This window comes from Erythranthe guttata, chromosome 9 (assembly GCF_056151865.1).
Source record: "Erythranthe guttata isolate IM_541 chromosome 9, IM_541, whole genome shotgun sequence".
NCBI lineage: Eukaryota > Viridiplantae > Streptophyta > Magnoliopsida > Lamiales > Phrymaceae > Erythranthe > Erythranthe guttata.
In genome coordinates, this window is record NC_142541.1 from 10,815,102 (window position 1) to 10,838,694 (window position 23,593).

The 23,593-nt window shown below is 40.1% G+C and overlaps 1 protein-coding gene across 1 annotated transcript; it reads right to left on the minus strand.

Annotated features, from left to right (window-relative positions):
• Positions 1-9,856: 9,856 nt before the first annotated feature.
• LOC148768067 (uncharacterized) lies at positions 9,857-11,599 on the minus strand. The gene is made up of 2 exons (XM_088822758.1): positions 10,469-11,599; positions 9,857-10,273 (listed from the first exon to the last, which is right to left on the minus strand). The coding sequence occupies exons 1-2, from the start codon at positions 11,597-11,599 to the stop codon at positions 9,857-9,859; spliced, it is 1,548 nt and encodes a 515-aa protein (XP_088678884.1).
• Between the last annotated feature and the right edge of the window lie 11,994 nt (positions 11,600-23,593).

Consider the following 23,593-nt stretch of genomic DNA (forward strand, 5'->3'; position numbering starts at 1 on the left):
ATTTGATGCGATTAATTATATATATAGTTATGGCTTCTGATGAGTCCATTTTTTCGAGAAGTTTTAGCGGATACGAGCTGAAGAAACTTGGATGTGTAGCGTTAACTATTTGCTTCATCACGACGTTCGTCTTTTGCACCATTCTCAGGCAACCTGTTCGTAAGTCTATATGTTTTTTTACTCGCAGATTGAAAATTAACCAAATCGCCATTTATTTTGATTTTCTTCATCTGTTGAATTTGATCTTGAATTTAGAAAAAAAAAATATTGAAATCTGATCTATGTATAACAAAAATCATTATTGAGAAAAAATATGTATTATTTGTACAAATATATTATGTATGTATAATATATAGATAATATGATCCCCAGCGTTGATTTTCTTTCTCATTTTTTTTTTAATTTTTTTTTAATTTTTTTTTCTGTTTTTTACGCCACCGGGTTTCGAAGTTGACTGGCTGTTAGCACCGATCCCCAGCGTTGGTTTTTTTTTTCCCCTAAATTTCTTATTCGTTTTTTACGTCCACTAGTGAACGTTGACCATAATTTTACTGTCATTGACAATAATTGTACTGATAGTTATTGTACTATCAACAACAGTACAATTACGTAATTGTATTGTAAACACAATAGTATTAATGTCAACCATATCAATAATAGTATTGTTTTATCCTTTTTATTTTGTTTGACTTGTCAACCGGTCAACATAATAATGTTACTGTCGTTGACGGTAAAATTACAGTAAACACAATAATATTATTATTAACCACAATAATATTATTATTAACCACATCAATATTTTTTTGGCCTTTTAATATTAGTGTCTACTATAGTAATATAACTATAAACACAATAATATTACTTTGATTGATGGTAATATTACTGTCGTTACAGTAATCTTACTGTGGTTGACATTAATATTATTGTCAACCACATCAATATTAATTCTTTTGGCTTTTTATTATGTTTGCATTTGTGAACGGTCAACATATTAATATTACTCTATTACACAATAATAATGTTTTTTATTGTGTTAATATTATTGTGCTTGAGAGAAATATAACAATATTACTGTGTTAAACAGTAATATATTTAATAGTACTGCAACGAGCCAAAAAATGTTGAAGAAATAAAAATTTAGAAAATTTTAAAAAAGAAAAGAAAAAAAAAATTAACGCCGTAAATCGGCGGTTGATCGGCAGTCAACGGCGGCGACGGGCGAAATTGTAGTCGAAATTGGGTTCATGGTCAAAACTGAATTGGTGAAATTTGGGGTCAAATTGAGGTTAAATTAAATTAAATGATGAAATTGGAGCATATAAAAATGTGAGGGGGTATTTTAGTCTTTTACTCACCAATGGACAATGTCTGATTTTTTTTGTAAAAGAGTTTTTTTGTCTGGACCCCTTTATGAATAAGTAGCCCATAATAAGCTTATATGTAATAGAACCTTAAGTTAATCACACAAGATAAGGCAGTTTGTTGGTAAACATCTTGCACTTATTTGGTCATGGATTCAAGTCACATAAAAATAAAATAAAAAACTGTAAGTTAATTGATAAAGATCTTAAAGAAATTATGGCTTCCTATAGGGGTGAGCAAGTCGGACTCATCAACCCGTTTGAATCCGTCAAATCTGATAAATACCGTCCCGCTAGGACCGGACGTATAGATCCATCAATAGGATTGGATCTTGAAATGAACAAGATTCGCGGGTTTGGGTCAACACTCGTGAAACCCGTCCTGCCCCGCCATACAAAACGGCGCCGTTTTATTTATATTATGTACTATAAATTAATATATAACACATGAATAAAGTATCTCTTACTTGTCAAAACTTATATATATAATGACTACATCGTCTTATTTTGTCTACAGTTATCTATTTTATTTTAAATCTTGTCTTATAAAGCTTAGTTACTCTTTTATCGATTTATGGTTCAAATATATTAATTTTAGTTTACTATTGACATTTATCTGTTATTCATGTTGGTTTCAACTTCAAATTTTCGATTGGTCATTCATTTTAATTTCTAAATAGTTCCGCATAAGACTTATAAAATTTCAAAAAAAATAACATGTTAATTATGACGAGTTTCGACCTGTGAAGGTTGGGTCCTACTTTAACCCGCCATGGACCCGTCTATCTTAAACACACAAGTTTGGCTCCTTAAAATCAAGAACCGTTACTTGACGGGACGAGGGTGGGTTATGCTAGAACCTGCAGGTTTATGACCCGCGCACACCCCTAGTTTCCAATTCGCTTTGATGTTCCAGGATTTACTACGTTTTTTAAACTAGTATTTACGTTTTTGTTGATTTTATACGATTCAAAATCTGTCTCATTTTTAAGGGGCTATTAGCCTATTATCAATAAGTTCATCATGAGCTTCTTATTCATATTTAGGTCCAACCCTAAAATTGTTTTTAAAAAAAAATCCAGACAAAATTTAGAGATGTGTAATAAATACATCTCACATTTTAATACAATCCAATTTCATCCAATTAACCCCAAATTAACCTCAATTTGACACCAATTTAACAAGATATTCAATAATAGAGTAGAATATATATCTGGTCGCGAAATTCGTGAATTTGTTCGATGTAATAATGGGAGTGCATGGGGCTGGATTGACCGACATGGTCTTTCTTCCAGATAATGCAGTTGTCGTCGAAATTGCACCGTTTGGTTTGGAGAATTTGGCGGAGCGTTACTTTCGAATTCCTTCAAAAGAAATGACGTTAAGGTACTTAGAGTACAAAGTGTGTTTGAATGAAAGTTCTTTGTTAGGGAAATATGCAGATGATAGTGCCGTTTATAGAGATCCTGGTGGGCTTCAAAAGAAGGGGTTTCTTCGTTTTTGGTGTGTGTATTTGGATAATCAAGATGTTAGTCTTGATTGTGGTAGGTTTAGGGACACACTTTAGCAAACTTTAGAGATTCTCAAGAATTAATTACTTGTTATAGGACACATTATATATTTGGAATTTTGGTTTGTTTATTTATTTATTATTAATTTATGACATATATATCGCAATATATATGTAGTTGTCAAACTCGTACAATTTATGATCTAATCCACCCTTTTTATATTTAAGTTCATTAAACAAAATAAGGTAGTTTGTTGGTAAACACCTTGCACCTAGAACCTATTTGGTCATGAGTTCGAGTCACTCGAAGGAAAATTGGGAAACCAGTAACTATCATCTTTAAATAAGAGACTAAAGAAAAATGTTTAATTTAAGGGTAAATGTGTGATACCTCTATTTCCCAAAATATATATGAGAGGTCCTATGTATTTTTCCGCGTGTTATTGAATCTTGAGCTTGCAAAACGATTGAAAGGAGGAGATAATATGGTTATTAAAATGGGTAACTAATTTCCTAATTATTAGGACTCCTCAGTGGAAAAGATATTATATATCTTTTAATATCAAAATTAAATATAAGTCATTTCTTAAGTAGGGGTATAATGGTGATAATTAAGTGTTTTTAATTAATAAAAAATTATTTTGAATTTATCTTAAAAATGTAAAATAAAATTGAGCTTATTGTAATGACACTTGTGTAACGAGGGATTTTGTCAAATTTTCCCAAAAATTAAACATAAAATATCATTGAAAATGTATAAAATTTAAAAAATTACAGACGTATCCCATGACATTTGGAGAAAAATTAAGGGATAAAATGTAGATGTCTCTTGAGGTGGGCCGTAGGAGAAAAGCCTACCTACCATACGGTGCCGTTTAGGCGTTTAGAAGGCAAAATATTAAAAGAATAGAAGAATAAGGGTTTTTGGCACTTTGCATTCTTAAATTACACCATTTTGACATTTTGCATCCTTAAATTGTAAAATTGGCAGATTGCACCATGTAAACATAAATTGTTTGGCACTTTGCACCCCAAATTACTTTTGGCTTAGAAAAATTACCTGCAACTTGTTGGGAAACCTAGAAGATGGGCAAATTCGTAATTCTCTTATTATCTATCATTTTCCCCAATTCTTAATATCGTTCCAACATTGTTATCTTTCGTCATTTTAATAGAAAAAAAAAACCTAAAATCTTCTTAGCCATTTTTGTTTGCACTAATATGTAAATTCTGAACCAAAACTCAAGAATGGCTGGAATATATAGACAAGAATCCAATAATCCACATTTAGAAGATCAAGTTCTATTCCATGTAATGTGTATCTTACTTTATATGCTAATGTTCAATTATTTTATATTTTTTTAGAGCTAAACACATTGTATTCATTGTTGTTCCCGTATATATTCTCCGTTTTATGACCTTTAGTGCAAGTGTCTCCACCACATGGTTGAAAAGAGCCATTGCTTGTGTGTGTTATGTTATTTTTTTAATCAATTTTTTTTATCCAAACTATTTAGAGGGACCACAAAATTCTCCCATCATGAAACTAATAGCCTTGTGATATGCCTAATTGGGCCGATCCAATGGGCCCCGAATTTATATAATAATTAGGCCCATTACACGAAAGCCCAAGTACCTCCAAAGTAAGACTTGGGCCCAATAAAGTAAGCCCAACCCAATCAACAATATATAAATACATATTTTACTCATTTGTTAAGGGACGTTTTATTATTATCAAGCAAGCTAGAATTTTATTCTCTCTACAATCTCCAAGATCCGTACATCTGACTTGAGCGTCGGAGGGGTTTCCGCCGGATCAACAACCGGCTTAGTTCACATGTGTTTATTTCGCAGGGACCTCAGGATCATCAAATTGTCAAGCTACTGATCCGCTTTGCTCTCCCAACTCGTTTTCTACACTACCCTAGGTGAAATGATGATGCTAATTACTTAGATCACCAAGGGTAGTGTAGAAAACGAGCTGGGAGAGCAAAGCGGATCAGTAGCTTGACAATTTGATGATCCTGAGGTCCCTGCGAAATAAACACACGTGAACTAAGCCGGGGGTTGATCCGGCGGAAACCCCTCCGATGCTCAAGTCAGATGTACGGATCTTGGAGATTGTAGAGAGAATAAAATTCTAGCTTGCTTGATAATAATAAAACGTCCCTTAACAAATGAGTAAAATATGTATTTATATATCGTCGATTGGGTTGAGCTTACTTTGTTGGGCCCAAGCCTTACTTTGGAGGTGCTTGGGCTTTCGTGTAATGGGCCTAATTATTATATAAATTGGGGGCCCATTGGGTCGGCCCAATTAGGTATATCATTAAGCCCCCCAACTCTCGAGTCGAGATGGGAGACTTGTCGAGGGGAATCCGGCTCTTGTCGAGAGTTAATTGTGTGTGGCTTGACTAGTTTCCATTGGCGTTGAATTGATTACCTTAATTAAATAAGGGATAATCGTATTTATTTGGCAGCGATGTATATATTTAAGGGTTTTAAATACTATACCAAGGCCAAATAAGTTGACTCCTTTTGCGGCGGAAAGAATTAAACTTCAACTCCTGCGTAATAAATATGGGTAAGAATTTTTAACCATAGGTTTTCTTCTGTGCTCTTGCTACTCTAATTTTTTTTTTTTGTGGTAGAGTAGAAATTTTTTGTTTCTTGATTGTTTCTTCGGAGATAAATTTTTATCATGGCGAATCCGAGTAAATCGAAATCCCTGCGAATTAAAATTCGAGATCCGGTCGAAAGGGGCGAGAAAACTTTTGGTACCGTGGGTTTGGAACGCGAGAAGGTAGTAGTGTCGGGTGCGGAGATCGGAACGTCGTCGGCTATAGCACGTAACGAGGTGGAGAATGGGGTAGTTGGCCGGGTGGCTGCAGCCGTGGGCTTGAGCCCCGCCGCTGGCCTTGTGGATGTGTGTGGTAGCGCGCGCCCCGAGGGTCCTCCGGAGCCGAGCCGAGCCGAGCTGCTGAGTCGACGGCTGGCACATAGTCCGAGGTGAGGAGAGAGAAACGTGGAGTGGGGGTCCGTGTGCAGGGCGTGTCGAGCGTGGTTCCACGCGCGCGTCTGATTGGTGCGTGCGTGGACGCGCGCGCGCGGGGGGGGTCGGTGGCTGACGCGCGCGTGTGCGTGTGGCTGACGCGCGTGCGCGCGCGTCGCAGGCGGGGGAGGGGGCGCGTGAACGCGCGTTAAATGGTTGTGCCTGCGCGCGTGAGAGCGCGCCCGGGCCCGTTTTTCGGTGCGTTTCGCGCGAGCGGATCGGGGGATCGGAGTTGGGAGTTGACGTCGAAGATGATGTGAGTCGGAGGAGTTTTGGCCGGCGAGAAATCATTGATTGTTGGAATGATGATTTGGAGTCTAATTTTAATATTCGCTCTACTGTTGACGAAGAGGGTTCTAGTAGACGTCGTTATAGGCGTCAAGTTGTGGATTTTGGGAGTGATAGCGATGATTCACATCACTCACATTCGGCGAGTGGGCATGCGGTGCCGAGTAGTGAAGTTGATCCGATGGTCGAAGTGGAGGAGGAAGATGATATTCCGCCGGGTGATGTTGAGATTGATACTAGGAGGCAAAAGAAAATTAAGCCAATAAATTTTGACTTAAGTGATTTTGATAGTGTATTGACGGAAGAGCATTTGCAGTCTATTCGTCGACTAGTTGGGGCGCCAAGAAATATCGAGTTGCTGTTGCCTCAGAAGGGCGACCGTTTGTATTCGCCACCCGATGGGTTTCATACGGTTTTCTTGGTGTACGTGACGTGTACATCTCAAATTACTCCGCATCCGACCTTGTTGAAGATTTGCGAAGAATTTAAGATAGGGTATAGTCAGCTAACCCCGATTGCGGTTCTGATGTTCGAGGCATTTCACCATAGAGTGTCTCGAGTAGGTCTGCCAGCTACTGTGAGTTTGTTTAAGGCTTTATTTACCTTGCATCGGCCGACTAATGTACCGTTCTTTTGCGTTCATCCTCGCGTTCCCTACCAATTTTTGAAGAGTGTGAAGTTATCCTTGGGTAAATGGAAGTCCCATTTCTTTTATGTGAGGGCTCCCACTTTCGACGTCCCCCTAGTTTGGAAACCTACGTGCGAGAGTTTCAAGATTATTGCGAATATGGCGAAGAGGATTGAAGAGTCTAGGATATGTGATGTGGAATTTGACTCGAGGTGTTTGATACCGGATGGTCAGCACCATATATCCTTTTGTTGCATTGACTTGGTTTTTTTTTTTTTTGTTGTTCTTTGGTTGTATTTATCGCATGTCTCTTATGTGTTTGTTTTCTTTTGTAGATGGGTGTATCACCTTTACGGCACTTCGAGCTAAGGCGAATGGGACATCGAAGAAGGCATCGAGGAAGGTTCCCTCTTCGTTGGGAGGTTCTTCGGGTGGTTTGCTTCGAGAGACGGTCCATGTAGAGACTCCTCGAGGGATTGAAGACGACCGTAGTTGTGCTGGTGAAGTGGAGGGGCGTACACCTACGAGGGATCGTGATAAGGGAAAGAGGGTAGATACTGAGTACGTGGTTGTGCCAAAGCGTCCACGGGTAGACCCAGAGGAGACTTATGCTTTCCATGGTGGGGCAGGGAAAGAGTTGTTTACCTTTGGCGTGAATCGTGAAGGGAATGAGTCGTATTGGGATGTGTCGGACCATGATTTGCCGATGTTGAGTACCGAGGGATTCATTCGGGAGTACGACCGTGCTCTGATGTCTGGTAAGGGCCCTTCTCACATGTTGGAGTTGGCTGGTGGGGATATATGTCGGGTGAGTACTTGTCTGTCTTTAAAACAAGATTTTATGTTTATTTCCTCTCTTTCTTGTGTAAAATATTAATTAATTTTTTCTTTTTTTTTTTATAAAGTTGGTAGCGACTTGGAGATATCTCATGGAGCAAGATGGGAATGTGGAAGCTAGGAAGGAAGAGGAGCGGGCTCGAAGTCAGGCACGTGAGGACGAACTTCGAAGCCAGTTGGAGATAGCGCGGTCCGATCTTCCTCAACGGACGGAAGAGCTTGCTCAGAGGACCGAGGAGCTCGAGGTTATCCGAGGTGAGGCGAAGGCATATAAGGATGATGTTCAGAAATTGAACGAGTGTTATGATCAGCTCAAAGAGAAATATGAAGTTGAGAAGGCGACGGGAAAGAGGGTCCTCGCGACGTCATGTGGTGCTGCTTATAAGGAGTCCCTCGTGGAGGAAACCAAGCTTGGTTTCCGAGGTAGTGCTGAGTGTGCTGCTATGATTGAGGAACATGTTGTGGCTGTGGTCTATAAGCCATTAGTTTGTGCCTGTCGCAAATACCTTCGCGAGGCGGGTGGTATTAGCGAGAGGGTCATTCGTGGGATGGAAGCCGGTATATCCGATGAAGAGGAGGATAAGGTAGATGTCAACGAGACGGGCACTGAGCTCGTGGATGAGATGGTTGATGATGATCCCACTGCAAGAGCGTCTTCCGCCCGTGGTGGGGGAGTTTAGTTTTATGTGCTAGTTTGCTAGGATAGTTAAACTCTTTTTTATTTATTATTTTTTATAGAACTCTTAGTTTATTTTTATCGCTGATGTAGATGGGTATGTCCGCTACAATTTCGTTTGAATTTTCTTCCATGTTTGACCTTTGAAGCTTGATATCTCGTTTTATTTGCTTTGACATTGTCAAGAGTTTTATGCGTTGCTTATGTGTATTTACATTCAGCATTGTACGCGATGTACTTGAGGAGGGGATCAGTCTCCGAAGGTTTTTGTTAAGGGTCGTGCCCTTTGTTCGGACCGCTTGGGTCTTAATTATATTTTGTCCGTGGCCACGTTTTAAAAGCATCACCTCGTGAAACAAATAATGAGATTTAGACAATCCAGCTGGCCAGGCTATACGGATTATCTAAATTTCGCTAAGTGTTTGTAGGGTTGTACTGAATTGTACTCATTGTAATGGGTACCTATTTTATATGTGATGGCACAAAGAGTAAAGAAAAAAAATTGATTTATTCCATGATAGCAAAGGAAAATTGTTACAAGCCTATGTGAGGCGAAGGGAAATAAATTGCGAATGTCATAGGCCTACGTGAGGCGAAGGGAAATAATTATTGCAAAAGCAAATAATGTTGACTTAAAAAAAAATTCTTCTAAATGATTATACTAAAATTGTTCTTCTTCCACGTCTTCCTTGTACTCGTTCATTTCGCTGTGCTGATGGTAGATTGAATTTCTTTGGCGTCTCTATGCCTGAAAAGTATAGTTGAGAAAAACATTGTTTAAACACTTGTACTGAAGACTTAGTAATTGAAGCTGAGGTGATGTGTACTACAATTTCACGTACCCTACTACGGGGATTGCTTTTCTTCCTCGCACTCCGAGATATGAAATCAACTCGTGAGTTGATGTGAGTTGCTGTGTGATCATGCCTGTTAGTGGAATGATTTTATCACGTTAGTAAGAGTGTACAACAGCATGCGTGTGGTATATTTCAGTGGGAGCATTGTTACCCTTGGCGATGTGGTATGGAGTGTCTTCGCTCTTTGGGCCATTGACGAGTAATATGCATCCCCTCATAATTGGTTCTCAATCTGTAAGAAGATGATGAGATGCGATTATGGATTGTTGATGTAAGTAAGATTACTAGCCCCCCAGTTTAGGTGGGACGTTTACGTACCTCGTTATGGAGTAGAAAGTTCCCACGCATGCAGAGACAGTTTTGTGAGACGAGTGACGTGGAAGATTGTGAAGCCTGTAGGGGTAATGGTTCGTGAATAACTTTTTTGTGAGGAGGACATGGATAGTAACTTAAACGGATTTGAAGTAAAGTTAATATATACCTCAAGCGTAGAATCTTTTGAGGTTTCCTATATTCCAGGTTCTGGGTATAGGATGTCCGTCAATGTTCTCGAGACGATATGCTCCACTGTTGACCACTTGTGTGATTTTATATGGTCCTTCCCACTTTGGGTCGAGCTTACCAATGGGGCGTGAGGCTTCAGCTTTTCAGAGGACTAAATCTCCCACTTGGAAGGATCGAGGGCGGACCCTTGAATTATAGGCCTTGGCCATGCGTGTTTTATTCATCTGTTGTCGGATGCATGCGACCTCTCGTAGCTCATCTACGAGGTCCAGGCTTCCTCGCATAGCTTCTTCGTTAGTTGTTGGATCATAGTTGGTGATTCTCCAAGATGGTTCACCGATTTCAACGGGTGCGATAGCCTCTGTGCCAAACGCCAGATTAAAGGGCGACTCTCTGGTTGTTGCTCGTGGGGTTGTGCGATAAGCCCATAGGGCGCTAGACAATTCTTCCACCCACTTCCCTTTGGCACCTCCAAGCCTTGTTTTAAGGTGTTGGAGTATGGTGCGATTCGTGACCTCCGTCTGACCGTTAGCTTGTGGATTGTCTACGGATGTGAAGAACTGTATGATGTCCAAGCCGAGGCACCAATTTTTCACTTAGTCGCCACTAAATTGGGTTCCATTATCTGAAATAATGGAACGTGGGATCCCAAAGCGACATACAATATTCTTCCATAAGAATTGGATGACTTCTTCTTCTCGGATGCGTGCTAAGGGTTCAGCCTCCACCCATTTGGTGAAGTAGTCCACGGCTACAATGAGGAATTTGCGCCCTCCCGTGGCGGGTGGGAATGGTCCGACTAAATCCATCCCCCATTGGGCGAAAGGGATGGGGCTGTCAATCGGTTGCATTAATGCCGCTGGCAGGTGAGGGATGTTGGCATGCTCTTGGCAGGGCTTACATCTCCGAACTAATTTATTTGCGTCTTCGTGCATTGTTGGCCAGTAGTAACCTTGCCTTAATAATTCGTAATTTGCGGTGGTTGGGTTGAGGCACTTGAGATAGGGGAATGAGAATCCTCGTTTGTACAATTCTTCTCCCACTATTACGAAGCGAGCGACTCTCGTTTTTAACTTCCGTGCTTCGGTGAGGTCAGTTGGGAGTTCTCCCATCTTGAGATACTTTATGATTGGAGTGAACCAGCACAGTTCATCCTCCTCGTTGTACTGTACTTCATTAATTGAGGTTATCTCCGGCTGAGGTGAGGTGAGAAGCGTCACCGTCCGACTTCCGATGCCTGCCATGGAGCTTCCAAGCCTAGCTAATTTGTCCGCATGAACGTTACCGGAGCGAGGTACTTGTTTAATTTCGTAGCTCTCGAACTTGGATAATAGAGTGTGTGTGAGAGCTAAGTATTTGGCCATGGTGTCTTCTTTGGCCTCGTAAGCCCCGAGTACTTGGTTAACGACGAGCTGAGAGTCGCTTTGGATTAGGGGCTTACGCGCTCCGGCTGCTAGGGCGAGGCGGATTCCGGCTATCAGTGCTTCATACTCAGCGACATTGTTTGAGGCTGTGAATTCGAATCGTTGAGCATATTCGAACTCATCTCCGTCGGGGTTCGTTAGTACGATACCCGCGCCACCTCCTGTGGCTGTGGAAGATCCATCAACGCTGACAGACCAAGTAGGGAGGGAGGTGCTCTCTTCTACTGAGGTCATTTCTACTAGCAAGTCAGCCAATATTTGCGCTTTGATAGCGGGGCGGGGTTTGAATTCTACCCCATATTCACTTAGCTCTATCGCCCATTTGGCTAACCGCCCCGATGTCTCGGGACTCCTTAGTATTTGCTTCAGGGGGTAATTGGTGAGAACCACCACCTGATGTGATTGAAAGTACGGTCGAAGCTTTCGAGCTGCGTTGATGAGGGCGAGGGCGAGCTTCTCCATATTGGTGTAGCGTTGTTCGATTCCTTAAAGGGCGCGACTAATGTAGTATATGGGCTGGTGGCCTTTTTCTCCATCTCGGATGAGTACTGCGCTGATGGCATCAACAGAGGTAGCAAAGTACAGGAGGAGGGTGTCTCCGGGCTGTGGTTTTGTGAGTAAGGGTGGTGACGCAAGATAGGACTTCAGCTCAATGAACGCCTTTTGACATGCTTCATCCCAATTAAATTTTTTTCCTCCCTTTAAAATATTGAAGAAGGGGAGAGCTCTGTCCGCTGATCTTGAAATGAATCTATTCAAAGATGCCAGACAACCGTTAAGCTGTTGTACTGTCTTGATAGATGTTGGTGGAGCCATGGAGGTAATGGCTTCGATTTTTGTGGGATTAGCTTCGATTCCCCGCTGTGAAATCATATATCCCAAAAATTTGCCTCCCCTTACTCCAAACGAACATTTGAGGGGGTTGAGTTTCATCTTATATTTTCGCAGGGTGGCGGAGCACTGATCCAAATCGGTTAAATGGTCCGAGACCTTGACACTTTTGACGAGCATGTCGTCAATGTACACCTCCATATTCTTGCCGATTTGATCAGCGAACATTGCGTTCAGTAGACGTTGGTATGTAGCTCCCGCGTTTTTTAACCCGAAAGGCATGACTTGATAGCAGTAGATGCCTTGGTCAGTGACGAAGCTAGCCCTCTCTTGATCTTCTGGGGCGAGTAAGATCTGATTGTACCCTTGATATGCATCGAGGAAGCTGCGGAGCTCGCACCCCGAGGTCGAATCGATGAGTTGGTCGATTCTAGGTAGAGGAAATGGGTCCTTAGGACAAGCTTTGTTGAGGTCAGTGAAGTCCACGCATAACCTCCCCTTGCCACCGGGCTTGGGAACGAGTACTACGTTCGACGACCATTCAGGATACTGAACTGGTCGTATATGACCTGCCTCTAGAAGTTTCCTCACTTCCGCCTTGATGTGCTTGTTGCGTTCAGGCCCAAATGTCCGCTTCCTTTGTTTGATCGGCTTCAACCTTTTGTCGACGTTGAGCCGATGTAGAGCTACATGAAGGGGAATGCCCGACAAATCTTGAGCTTTCCAAGCGAACACATCTCCATTGTGTTGCAAGAATTTGACTAATTGCTTCTCCATCTCAGGATCTAAATCGGATCCGATGCGTAGGAGTTTTGAATCATCTTCAGGTGTGAGCTCTATGAGCTTAAGCTCTTCGACAGCCGCTAGCTTGATGCTATCGCCATGTACACTGATGAGGATTTCTCTATCGTCCTCAATAATCGCGTTGACCCATTTCCGTTTGTCGGGTTTTTGGGTGTTGTCTCCCCTTCCGGATGGTTTAGGTTTCTTGGATGGTTCTCGTAGGGCTCTTGCATAGCACTCTCGGGCGAGACGTCTATCTCCAAGCACTTCCCCCATTCCATAAGGAGTGAGGAATTTCCACTTTTGATGGTAGGAGGAAGGTACTGACTTGAAGGTATGGATTGTTGGCATCCCTAGGATGATGTTGTAGGGGGACGGCTTGTCGACGATGAGGAATTTTATTATCTTGGTGATTCGACAAGGGTTGTCCCCTAAGGAGATGGGCAACTCCACTTCTCCCATGGACAGAACGCCCTCTCCCGTGAATCCTTTTAGGGGTGTGAAAATGGGGCTAAACCGAGCATTGTCTATGCCCAGCTGTTTGAAAGCGTGGAGGTACATGATGTCGGCTGAGCTTCCACCGTCCACTAATATCTTCTTAACCAAGAAGTTGGCCACCGACGCTGTGATAACCAATGCATCGACATGATCTTCATCTGGACCTTTAAGGTCCGAAGAGTTGAAGACTATGCTATGATCAGGTCTTCGTAACTGATAGATAGATGCAGATGGAGAGGCGTGCTCTTGATTCATACGTGCTAACCGAGCTAGCGAGCGTCTCGCATTTTGTGAGTCGCCACCCACCGGTCCTCCAGAGATAAAAGCAATGACTCCCCGAGTGGGTTGATTATCATTGTTATCTTGTTCTCGCCAATGACCTCCCTCATCTCGCCGTTGTGGTTGATCTCGATTGTTATCTCGGCGTGGGAGGTCATCACGACGCTTGTTTCGAGGCTTATCGATGTATTCGCCTAAGTGGCCCTGCTTGATCAATCTCTCAATGGCTACTTTGAGTTGTTCACATTCCTCGGTAGTATGTCCTCTATCCTTGTGGAATCGACAGTAGCGATCCGACTTTTCTCGTTTCGCATTTGGCTGCATAGGGCTTGGGGGTTCTGCTAAACCTCTTTGTTCTATCACATGAAGGATTTCAGTGAGGCGAGTGTTTAGCGGAGTGAACCGATTGTAGGAGGAAGATGATTGGCCTTGAGGTGGGAGTGGTGGACGTCTATCATCTCGTTTTTTAACGTCCTGTCGATCATCTTCCCTCTTCCTCTTAGGAGGAGCATGGGTAGAGGCTTCCTCTATTCGTACATATTTCTGGGCTCGGTTCGCAATTCCTCTAGGTTGTCTGGAGGTCTTCCGGCAATAGATTCTTTGAACCTACCCGGCTTCAAATTTTGTTGCATAATCCCGGAGAGCATGTCTTGCCCTACACTGGGGACTTCATGGACGGCTTCTACAAAACGCTTGATGTAGTTGCGGAGCGTTTCGTTATCTCTCTGTATTACAGAGAAAAGGTGGGCTGGGGTCTTGGCATACTGCTTGTTGATGACGAATTGATTAGTGAACCGTGTTGACAATCGAGCGAAGGTGTCAATCGATCATGTGGGTAGAGATTTGAACCAATTCATAGCTCTCTTGGAGAGAGTGGTGTGGATCGGGCCATACAAATCTGCCATGGCGTTGAATTTCTCTATGTGCTCTTGTGGATCGGTGGTCCCTTCAAATTGAGGTAACCCCGAGATCTTCACTCCTTGAGGTAATACCTTGTTTAGGATGTCCATGGTGAAAGGACTGCGTCTTGCTAGGACGGGCATTCTTTCGCCAATTGGATTGTTCAGTAGATGGCGAGACATTCTGCTGTTTACCTCGTCTTCTCCTTCATTAAAGAGAGGGACTCTTTGTGGAGACGCATTCCCCCATGGGGGTGAGCGCTGACATTGCTGTCTGGGCTGTGCCCCCCTGTGATTGGTGGATACCTGCACTCGGGACCGTGGGTCCGAGGTGGAGGAGGAGACACTTATTTGATTCTGTATTGGCGGTGGTGCCATAGGTTGCACCATAGGTGGAGCTGGTGCTGGTATCGCATTGGGGGCGTTTGCTCCCATCGTGGCGATATATTGGGTCACGGCCTCTGTGGCAGCGCGAGTTGAAGCTTTTGCTATCATGCGTTGGAGCGCATCCTTGGTTATTTGAACCGTTTGAGGAGCAGGGAGTGGCGGATCGACGAGTGGTGGGTCCCGATGGGGGATCACCTGAACCTCGCGAGGCGGATCCACGACACGTGGAGGAGGTGGCAAGCCAGAGCCTCCACGGACTGGGAGGTTGTTAGCTGTGTCATTCTCTCTCCGAGCAGACGCCTCAGGAGGATCTTGTTGGCTACGTGATCTGGTTTGCATCGTTCCCACAGACGGCGCCAAAATGATGATGCTAATTACTTAGATCACCTAGGGTAGTGTAGAAAACGAGCTGGGAGAGCAAAGCGGATCAGTAGCTTGACAATTTGATGATCATGAGGTCCCTGCGAAATAAACACACGTGAATTAAGCCGGGGGTTGATCCGGCGGAAACCCCTCCGACGCTCAAGTCAGATGTACGGATCTTGGAGATTGTAGAGAGAATAAAATTCTAGCTTGCTTGATAATAATAAAACGTCCCTAAACAAATGAGTAAAATATGTATTTATATATCGTTGATTGGGTTGAGCTTACTTTGTTGGGTCCAAGCCTTACTTTGGAGGTGCTTGGGCTTTCGTGTAATGGGCCTAATTATTTTATAAATTGGGGGCTCATTGGGTCGGCCCAATTAGGTATATCACCTTGTTTTGTGTTTGACTATTCAAAAAGTGAAAGTAAAAATTTGAAGGCTCTGCGTATATTTTTTCAGTTACATTATTTTTCATACCCAAAAGTAAAAGTAAAAAAAGTAAATTACTGTTATTGTTTAGTGTTGATATTGATTTTAAAATTTTATTTAGTTAAATAATAATTAGTAATTCTAGTTTATCTTGTGTATTGTGATGTTACATTGAGACATAAGATAATAACAATTTGGAAATACTAGATTTTCAGAATATGGATGATGTTGAGAATTGGAATAAGCAAGAACATGATGAACTTGATATGGTTGAAGCTGATAGTGAAAGTGGAGAAAATGAAGAAAGTAGTGAAGAAGAAACCGATGATAACGATTCTACATTTAGTGATGGCTTCGAAGACAGAGACTTTGAATATGATGATAAGTTGTTCGATGAGAATATTGATAAAGAGATTGAATGGGTTGGCATTACAGATGAGTCCTCGCGAGTTTTTGACAAAAGCAAGAAAATTGTTGGAATTCAAGCTGCTGGAAATTTTAGGCGGCCGTTAGTGGAAGTGAGTCATCTTCAAAAGTCTGAACTTCACAGTATCATGTATATCGAGATGATGCAGATGATTCGGATTTTGAATTTGAGGTGGGATTGTGTTTTAAAACAGCTTCAGACTTTAGGGAGGCAGTGAGAAGGTACTCAAACAAGCAAGGGAGACCTATAAAGTTTAAAAAGAATTGCAGTGACAAAATTCAAGCAATTTGTGAGTGTGGATGGATTATTTATGCTGCTTTTATATCTAAAATTGACAAAACCTTTCAGGTAAAGCCAATAAATAAAGAGCATTCAGGTTTTAGAGCTTCAAGTTCTCACCATTGCACTTCCAAATTTCTCAAGAAATAATGCAAACGGAAAATCGAACATCCTTGTCTATTTGGAAAATGTACCGAGCAAAGAAGCATGCAGAAAAGTTAAACCATGGTACAGAGTTGGAACAATATGCTAGCTTGTGGCAATATTGTGAGGAGATCTATAGAACCAATCCCGGCACAACGATAAAAATCAAATGCAAGCATATTCCAAGTTCTCAAACAAGTACGTTCAAAAGAATTTATATATGTTGGGGGGTATGATGTAGACCAATTATTGGTCTAGATGGGACACACCTAAAGACATCAAGAGGTGGAGTTTTATTATGCGCAGTTGGTATTGTTGGAAATAACAACATGTGCCCTATTGCATATGCCATGGTTTTGAAAGAAAATAGGAAATCTTGGGAGTGGTTTGTGAGTCTTCTCATTGAAGACTTGAACATGAGAAATAGTTATGCATGGACCATTATTTCTGACAAGGAAAAGGGGTTGATTGGAGCAATAGAAGACTTGTTACCCCATTCCGAGCACAAGTTTTGCTTAAGGCACATGTACAATAATTTTAAGCAAAAACACAAGGGATTGCACTTGAAAGACTCTCTTTGGAGAGCTACTTCAGAGACTAGAATTGCGGATTTTAACAAGGAGATAGAGAAGTTGAAAGCATGTGATTCAGCTGCTTATGATTGGGTGAGAGAGAGGCCTCCGATGAACTGGGCAAAGTCGCACTTTAGCACTTGGCCAAAGTGTGACATGTTGCTAAACAATTTATGTGAAAGTAATTTCAACCATGTCATCTTAAAATCACGAGATAAATCAATAATAACCATGTTGGAGATAATTAGGGTGATTATGATGAAAATGATTCATATTCAACGGGATAAAGTGTTGAAATGCAATGGAGAAATTTGTCCTCTTGTCCAGAAGATTTTAGAGAAGAATAAAAAGAAAGTGTAAGAGTATATTTTTGAGTGGAACGGACATGATACATTTGAAGTTAAGGGATGGCTTGGTGATCAATGGATGGTCGATTTAACATCAAAATTTTGCAGTTGCCGAAAGTGGGACATCCGGGAATTCCTTGTGTTCATGTCACAACTTGTATTTTTTATAGAAGGGAAAGTGTTGAGAATTATGTTGAACATTGGTACAAAAAAGATACCTTTTTGAAATCATATTCACACATATGCTCAACCCTTTGAAAGGATCAAAAGAATGGCATGCCTCTACAATCGCCCCATTAGTGCCATGGCATGAAAAACCAAAAAAAGTCAGAAGACCGTTGAAGCATGACAGATGGAGGAACCTGATGAAGTAAACAAGAAAAAAATTAAGTACTCGTGCTCTAAATGTGGAAAACTAGGACATAACAAAAAAGGATGTAAAGAGATCTCTATGGAGCATCAAAGTGCAGGTTGTGCTGCTCAATCAAAGAGATCAAAATTGTCGGTACGAATAACGTTCATATATTTTACTTTCCTTTATATGTTTTTAGTATAATGAATATTTTTATTAATAAACATGGCATTGGCAGGTGAAAAAGAATAATGAAAATATAAACTTTGTTACGGCAATTTTTGAAAATTTACCACAGGTAAATAAACTGATTTTTATTCAAGTACGTCGTATATTTGTTCTTAACATTATCCCCATTAATGTCAATGTTATATGCAGGGATCATCATCTGGGCATGTACCACAAAGTGTTGGAGATTCAACAATAACAAGATTCTGCGATTGATGGAAAATAATTATTTTGAAGCCTTTTCTAGTTCGTGGCTATAGCTTTCATATATTTTTGTCTCAAATTGTGTACTAAATCATTAATTTTGAGTTGTGATATTGAATTCCATCTTTCTTGCTTGTCGGATCTTTATGGATATTGAATTTTATTTTGTTTGTATAGCTTGTTTATTTATGGATTTTGAATTATCTTGCTTGTGAGGTGTTTATGAATATTAAATTATGTTTGTGCAGGGTGTTGATGAGCTATGTTCTTATAAGGTATTTATGGATTTTGAAATCTCGATCTTCTGATGTGATTATGTATATTTATTTTTATTTTAGTTTATAGGGGCTCCATTTTTTTTTTACAATTAAAAGAAATGGCTAAAAAGATTTTAGAATTTTTTGTTAAAAGGACAAAAGAAAAAAATGGTGGAACGGTGATTAAAAATTGGGGAAAAAGAATAGATAATAAGAGAATTACTCATTTGTCAATCTTTTAGGTTTCCCAGCAAGTTGCAGGTAATTTCTCTAAGCCAAAAGTGATTTGGGGTACAAAGTGCCAAACAATTTATGTTTACAGAGTGCAATCTGCCAATTTTGCAATTGAATGGTGCAAAGTGCCAAAATGGTGGAATTCAAGGGTGCAAAGTGCCAAAAGCCCGAAGAATAATAATAAAGAATAATAATAGCATTATTCACCATTCCTCATTAGGAAAGTTAATGCTTAGTCTTTACCAATAAAGGTTTAGGGTTCGAGTCACCTTGTAATAAACTTGAATTTACTATAAAAAAATAAAAAAAAATCCTATTCACCAATCACCACTTCCCTACACTTTTATAAAATAAAAAATAAAAAATAAAGGTTTTGGCAAAAATATCTCAAACAGCTCAAAACCCCAACATAAGTATCACTAAAACCCCCCCTATAAGTTTTAGTCAAAGGCACTTTCCCCCTAGGTCGAGTTCGTGTGGCTCACTCGCGGATTGTGCGACTGAAGATGAAGTATTTGATACGAAAAGTCAGAATTACCCCCTTTAAGACGATTTAATTACCCACCAATTTTGCTCGTCTCTCCTCTCCCTCTCTTCTTTGACTTCTTATTTTATTTCCTGAATAAATCTTCTACGTTCATCAACGGAGATTCCAAAAGACAAATGCTTCACATCAGCAACAAATCAAATTAAGTTTCGATTTTCTCCAACTTCCGAGGAAAGAAACAAGGGTTTCTGCAATTTCATATATAGCAATTGGGAAGAGAGCGGGGAGTTCTAGCAAGAGGAGAATCAAGAAACTGCAATTTGCCCCCTTCTGTTATATCTTTTTAACTGAAAATTCCCCTGGGGCATTTTTGTCTATTCACATACTGTCAACGGGTAAATTACGAATGGGTCGACTGTGTCATTTAAAAAAGTTTATAGGGAGGTTTTAGTGTTATTTTGTAACATATTGGGGTTTTTGAGCCATTTGAGATTTCACATGGGTAATTTTTGCAAAAAACTCATAAAAAAATAGGATTGAAATGATTGAGCTGCACAAACATGTTGTCCATGCAAATTGCACAATTACAGGGTGTAAATCCATGTGGGGCCCCCCAATTTTGTGGTAGAAGATTAGATTCCATCAAAAGGAAAGGAAATGAAAGGAAAATAGTGGGACGGGCCTGGGAGCGTGCGCGGGCCATAAACCCGCGGGTTCTATCAAAACTCGTCATTATTCCGTCAAACAACGGTTCTTGACTTTGAAGAACCAAACTTATGGGTTTTTAACGGATTTATAATAGGCGGTTCCATGACGGGTTTGTAGTAGGACCCAACCTTTACAGGTCGAAACCCGGTATCGTCTAAACCATTTTTTTTTTGATAATTTATAAGTTTTAAGCAAGAATAATTAGAAATTAAAATGAATAACCTAAAATCTTAAATTGAAACCAAACATAAATAATGTAAATGTGAAGAGTAAAAAAAAGTTAATAAAAGCCTTAACCATAAAATCCATTATAAAGACTAAAAATAACTAATTCAAAATTTTAAAGACAAAATTTAAATAAAATAAATATAGCAATTTCAAGCTTAACCAACGCCATTCAACTCGATTCACTGTATCAGGAATAAAAACAAATCAATTTAAACTCCATTAAAATGTTTTCAATCTTCGTTTCCATTGATATATTTTGCCTCCCATTCTGAAACACAAAATTAATAAAAGAAAAAAAGATTACTACAAAATAAATTGGAAGACTAAATGTTTAATTTCACATCAAATAGTAAATTTATAATACATGTTACATCTATTCTCTGGATAATTTATTAACTTCAAAAAAAAAAAGAAAAAAAAAAAGAAAAAAACATACAACTAATTAGAAGAAAAACACATAAGTAAGAAACAAACCTAACTCTTCCAAGCTTGATTGTATGATTCCTCGTATTTCTTCTCCTTTAAATATATATATATATATATATATATATATATATATATATATATATATATATATATATATATAATATGTGTATATATATATATTTTTTTTTTCCAAACGACAATTTTTTCCCTTTTTTCTTCTAATATTTTCTTCCTTTTTTTTCTGTTGTATGTTGATTGTTGTATATATATATGCTTTTTTTCCTGCCTTTTCTTAGAGATTTTCATAATCTTTATAGGAATTACTTTCACAATTATAGTTTAGTTTATTTATGTATTTGATATACTAAAGATATTTTATTTATTCATTAATATTATTAGTTAGGGGCTCTTTGAGAAAACCCCCTCACTACTTTTTTTAATTGAGGGAGGCCCAAAATATTTTAGTCCATTTGAGAAAAGTCCACACCCATTTTCAGCTATTATATTTTCCAGCTTTACCCCCGCCCGCCACCTCATCACTGGGTCAGCGCTCCAGGATTTTTTTTTTTTCTTTTTCCGTTTTTTTAATCGACTATGCTTCATAGTCGATTAAGGAAAATGTTTAATTTTTTAATTTTTTTTTGTTTCTAATTTTGTTTTTAAATTTTTTATGGTTTTTTTAATTTTTTTCTCTATCAGGTTTATTAATGCATAGTCGATTAAAATTTTAGCTATTAAAAATAACAAATCATAATTACAAAAAAATGCAAAATCAACTATATTTAAAAAAAATATACAAACATTGTAATTGATTTATACATTGGAATCAATAAACAAAAAATCAAAAAAAAAAAAAATTAACAACTGGAGTCGGTTAACCTTAATCGACTACTGAACATAGTCGATTAAGCCTTAATCGACTATTGAACATAGTCGATTAAACACACGTAGTCGATTAAGGCCCTGCCTGCGCGAATTTGTTTTTCTGCGCGAATTCAGCAAACCCATCGCAATCGTCCACCCAAAACCGCCGCCGCCAGCAGACCCATCGCAATCCTCCACCCAAAACCGCCGCCACCAACAGACCCATCGCAATCCTCCACTCAAAACCGCCGCCACAACCATCATTACCATCACTCATGAACAGAGAAATTTGAACAAGTCTTTGTATACCATTTTATAAAAGAAAAACTAATTTGATGTTTTCCTTCCAATTTAATTTCTTGATTTGACAGAGAAAAGGAAAAAAGATCACTCATGAAGAAATGGCTTTTGCATTCTTCAGCAGATTATTATCGTTCATGGTGCTGGTTAGGGGTGGGAACGAGCCGAGCTCGAGCCGACGAACAACTAATTTTGGGCTCGAGCTCGAGCTCGTCCGAAGCTCGAGCTCGAGCTCGAAAAACCCGAGCTCGAGTTCGAGCTTTTTTCGAGCCGGCTCGTCGAGTTCGCGAGCCGGCTCGGCTCGTTTACCACCCCTAGTGCTGGTAATAATTGCGCTACCACTTCCCGCCGCCGCACGTCCTTCTCCGGCAACACCACACCACCACACCCCTCAATTCTTCTCCGATTCTCTGTACTGCGAGGAAGAGCACTGGGACAATGTTGAGTTACTAATGCACACCACCGCAAACTGTTTGACAAAATGCCAAGGAGAAAGTTCTACTAACTCTGACCCAAATTTATTTGTGGAGTTGTGGGAGGTTGACGAGTTGAGCTGTTTACTGCACAAAGAGCAGGGAAACGAACTGCACGATGCCGCCGGCCTCGAGCAGAACCCATCTCTGGCCGAGGCAAGGTGTGAAGCGGTGGAGTGGATGCGAGGAGAGGCAGTGGCGGTGGTGAAAGGCGGTGGACGGCGGGGGAGAGGCAGCGGCGGTGGTGAAAGGCAGGTGAATTTGAGAAAGAGAAATTAGGGTTTCAAAATAGTATATTGACAATTAAGGGTAGATTTAGAATTATAAAAATAATATTTGATGGAATATACTAACCAAGGGGGTTTTCTCAAATTATTTTTGGGAGGGGGGGTTTTCTTAACTACATTTACTAGATGATGGGGGTCTTGCTAATAATCCCTATTAGTTATTACTTCATTATACTATATAATGTAAACAAAACGATGTCGTTTGTATGGCGGGGTGGAACATGTTTCACTGGTATTAAAAAAAGGAAAAAGTACATTAACATGCATAACTATTTTGCGGGCCCCAGTACATTGATACAAAACATAATGAAAAAGAGTAGGCCCCCATGTCTTTGTGCCGATGAAAAATACATTATATGGAATGGCACGAAGTAGGGGTGAACATATACCCGCGCGACCTGCCCAACCCGACCCGACCCGCCCGTCACCCGCATGTTTTATTTTTTTAAAATCCTGTTATGGGTCGGGTCTCGGGTTTGATTATTAAAAACCCGCCTATACCCGACCCGTCCGTATATATGTATATGTTGTCAAAAATCGGTATAGTGTTAATTAAATCTAGGGTTTCTAATGTCACCAATGCCATTTTTTTCATCTATGTAATAGACAGTGGGGAACAAAAATGAAGAGAGATGGGGTGCATAAAAAAGAGAAAGTAAAACAAGAAGTGAAAAGTCAAGGAAGAGATAGGAAGTGAAATGTGAGAGAAGGTATCGGGAAACGGGAAAGTGGGAAGAGAGAGGTATTGGTTGGGAGAAAGTATAGAAAAGTGAAAATTGGAGAGATAACATTTATGAGAAAATATGAATTCTGTTGGTTTTTATATAACCCGATAACTCGCACGCTAACCCGCCCACATGCCAAACCCGAACCCGTACAGTTAATAAGGTTAATAGAGCAGTTGCAGTTTGTAGATTTGGTAACCCGCATATATCGGGTCGGGTTAGTTTTTTCATGTAACCCGCCCAAACCCGCCCGTGAACACTCCTGCTGGAAAGAAAAGGAAAAAAATTGTGGGCCCCAAGTAACTTAGTTGAGGAGAAAAGAAAAAAGAAAAAAAGAGGCGTGGGTCCCATATATTTTGTCCGACCGAAAATGAAGGCAATAAATAAAATTGTAAAAGAAATTCCACATTCGCACTTGATTTGACAAAAATGGCTATAAAA

Coding starts and splice junctions, on each gene's coding strand:
- LOC148768067 (XM_088822758.1), bottom strand. CDS start 11,599: ATGGAGAAGCTCGCCCTCGCCCTCATCAACGCAGCTCGAAAGCTTCGA. Junction 10,274..10,468: donor GAGGGCGCAAATTCCTCATT/GTAGCCGTGGAC, acceptor GACATCATACAG/TTCTTCACATCCGTAGACAA.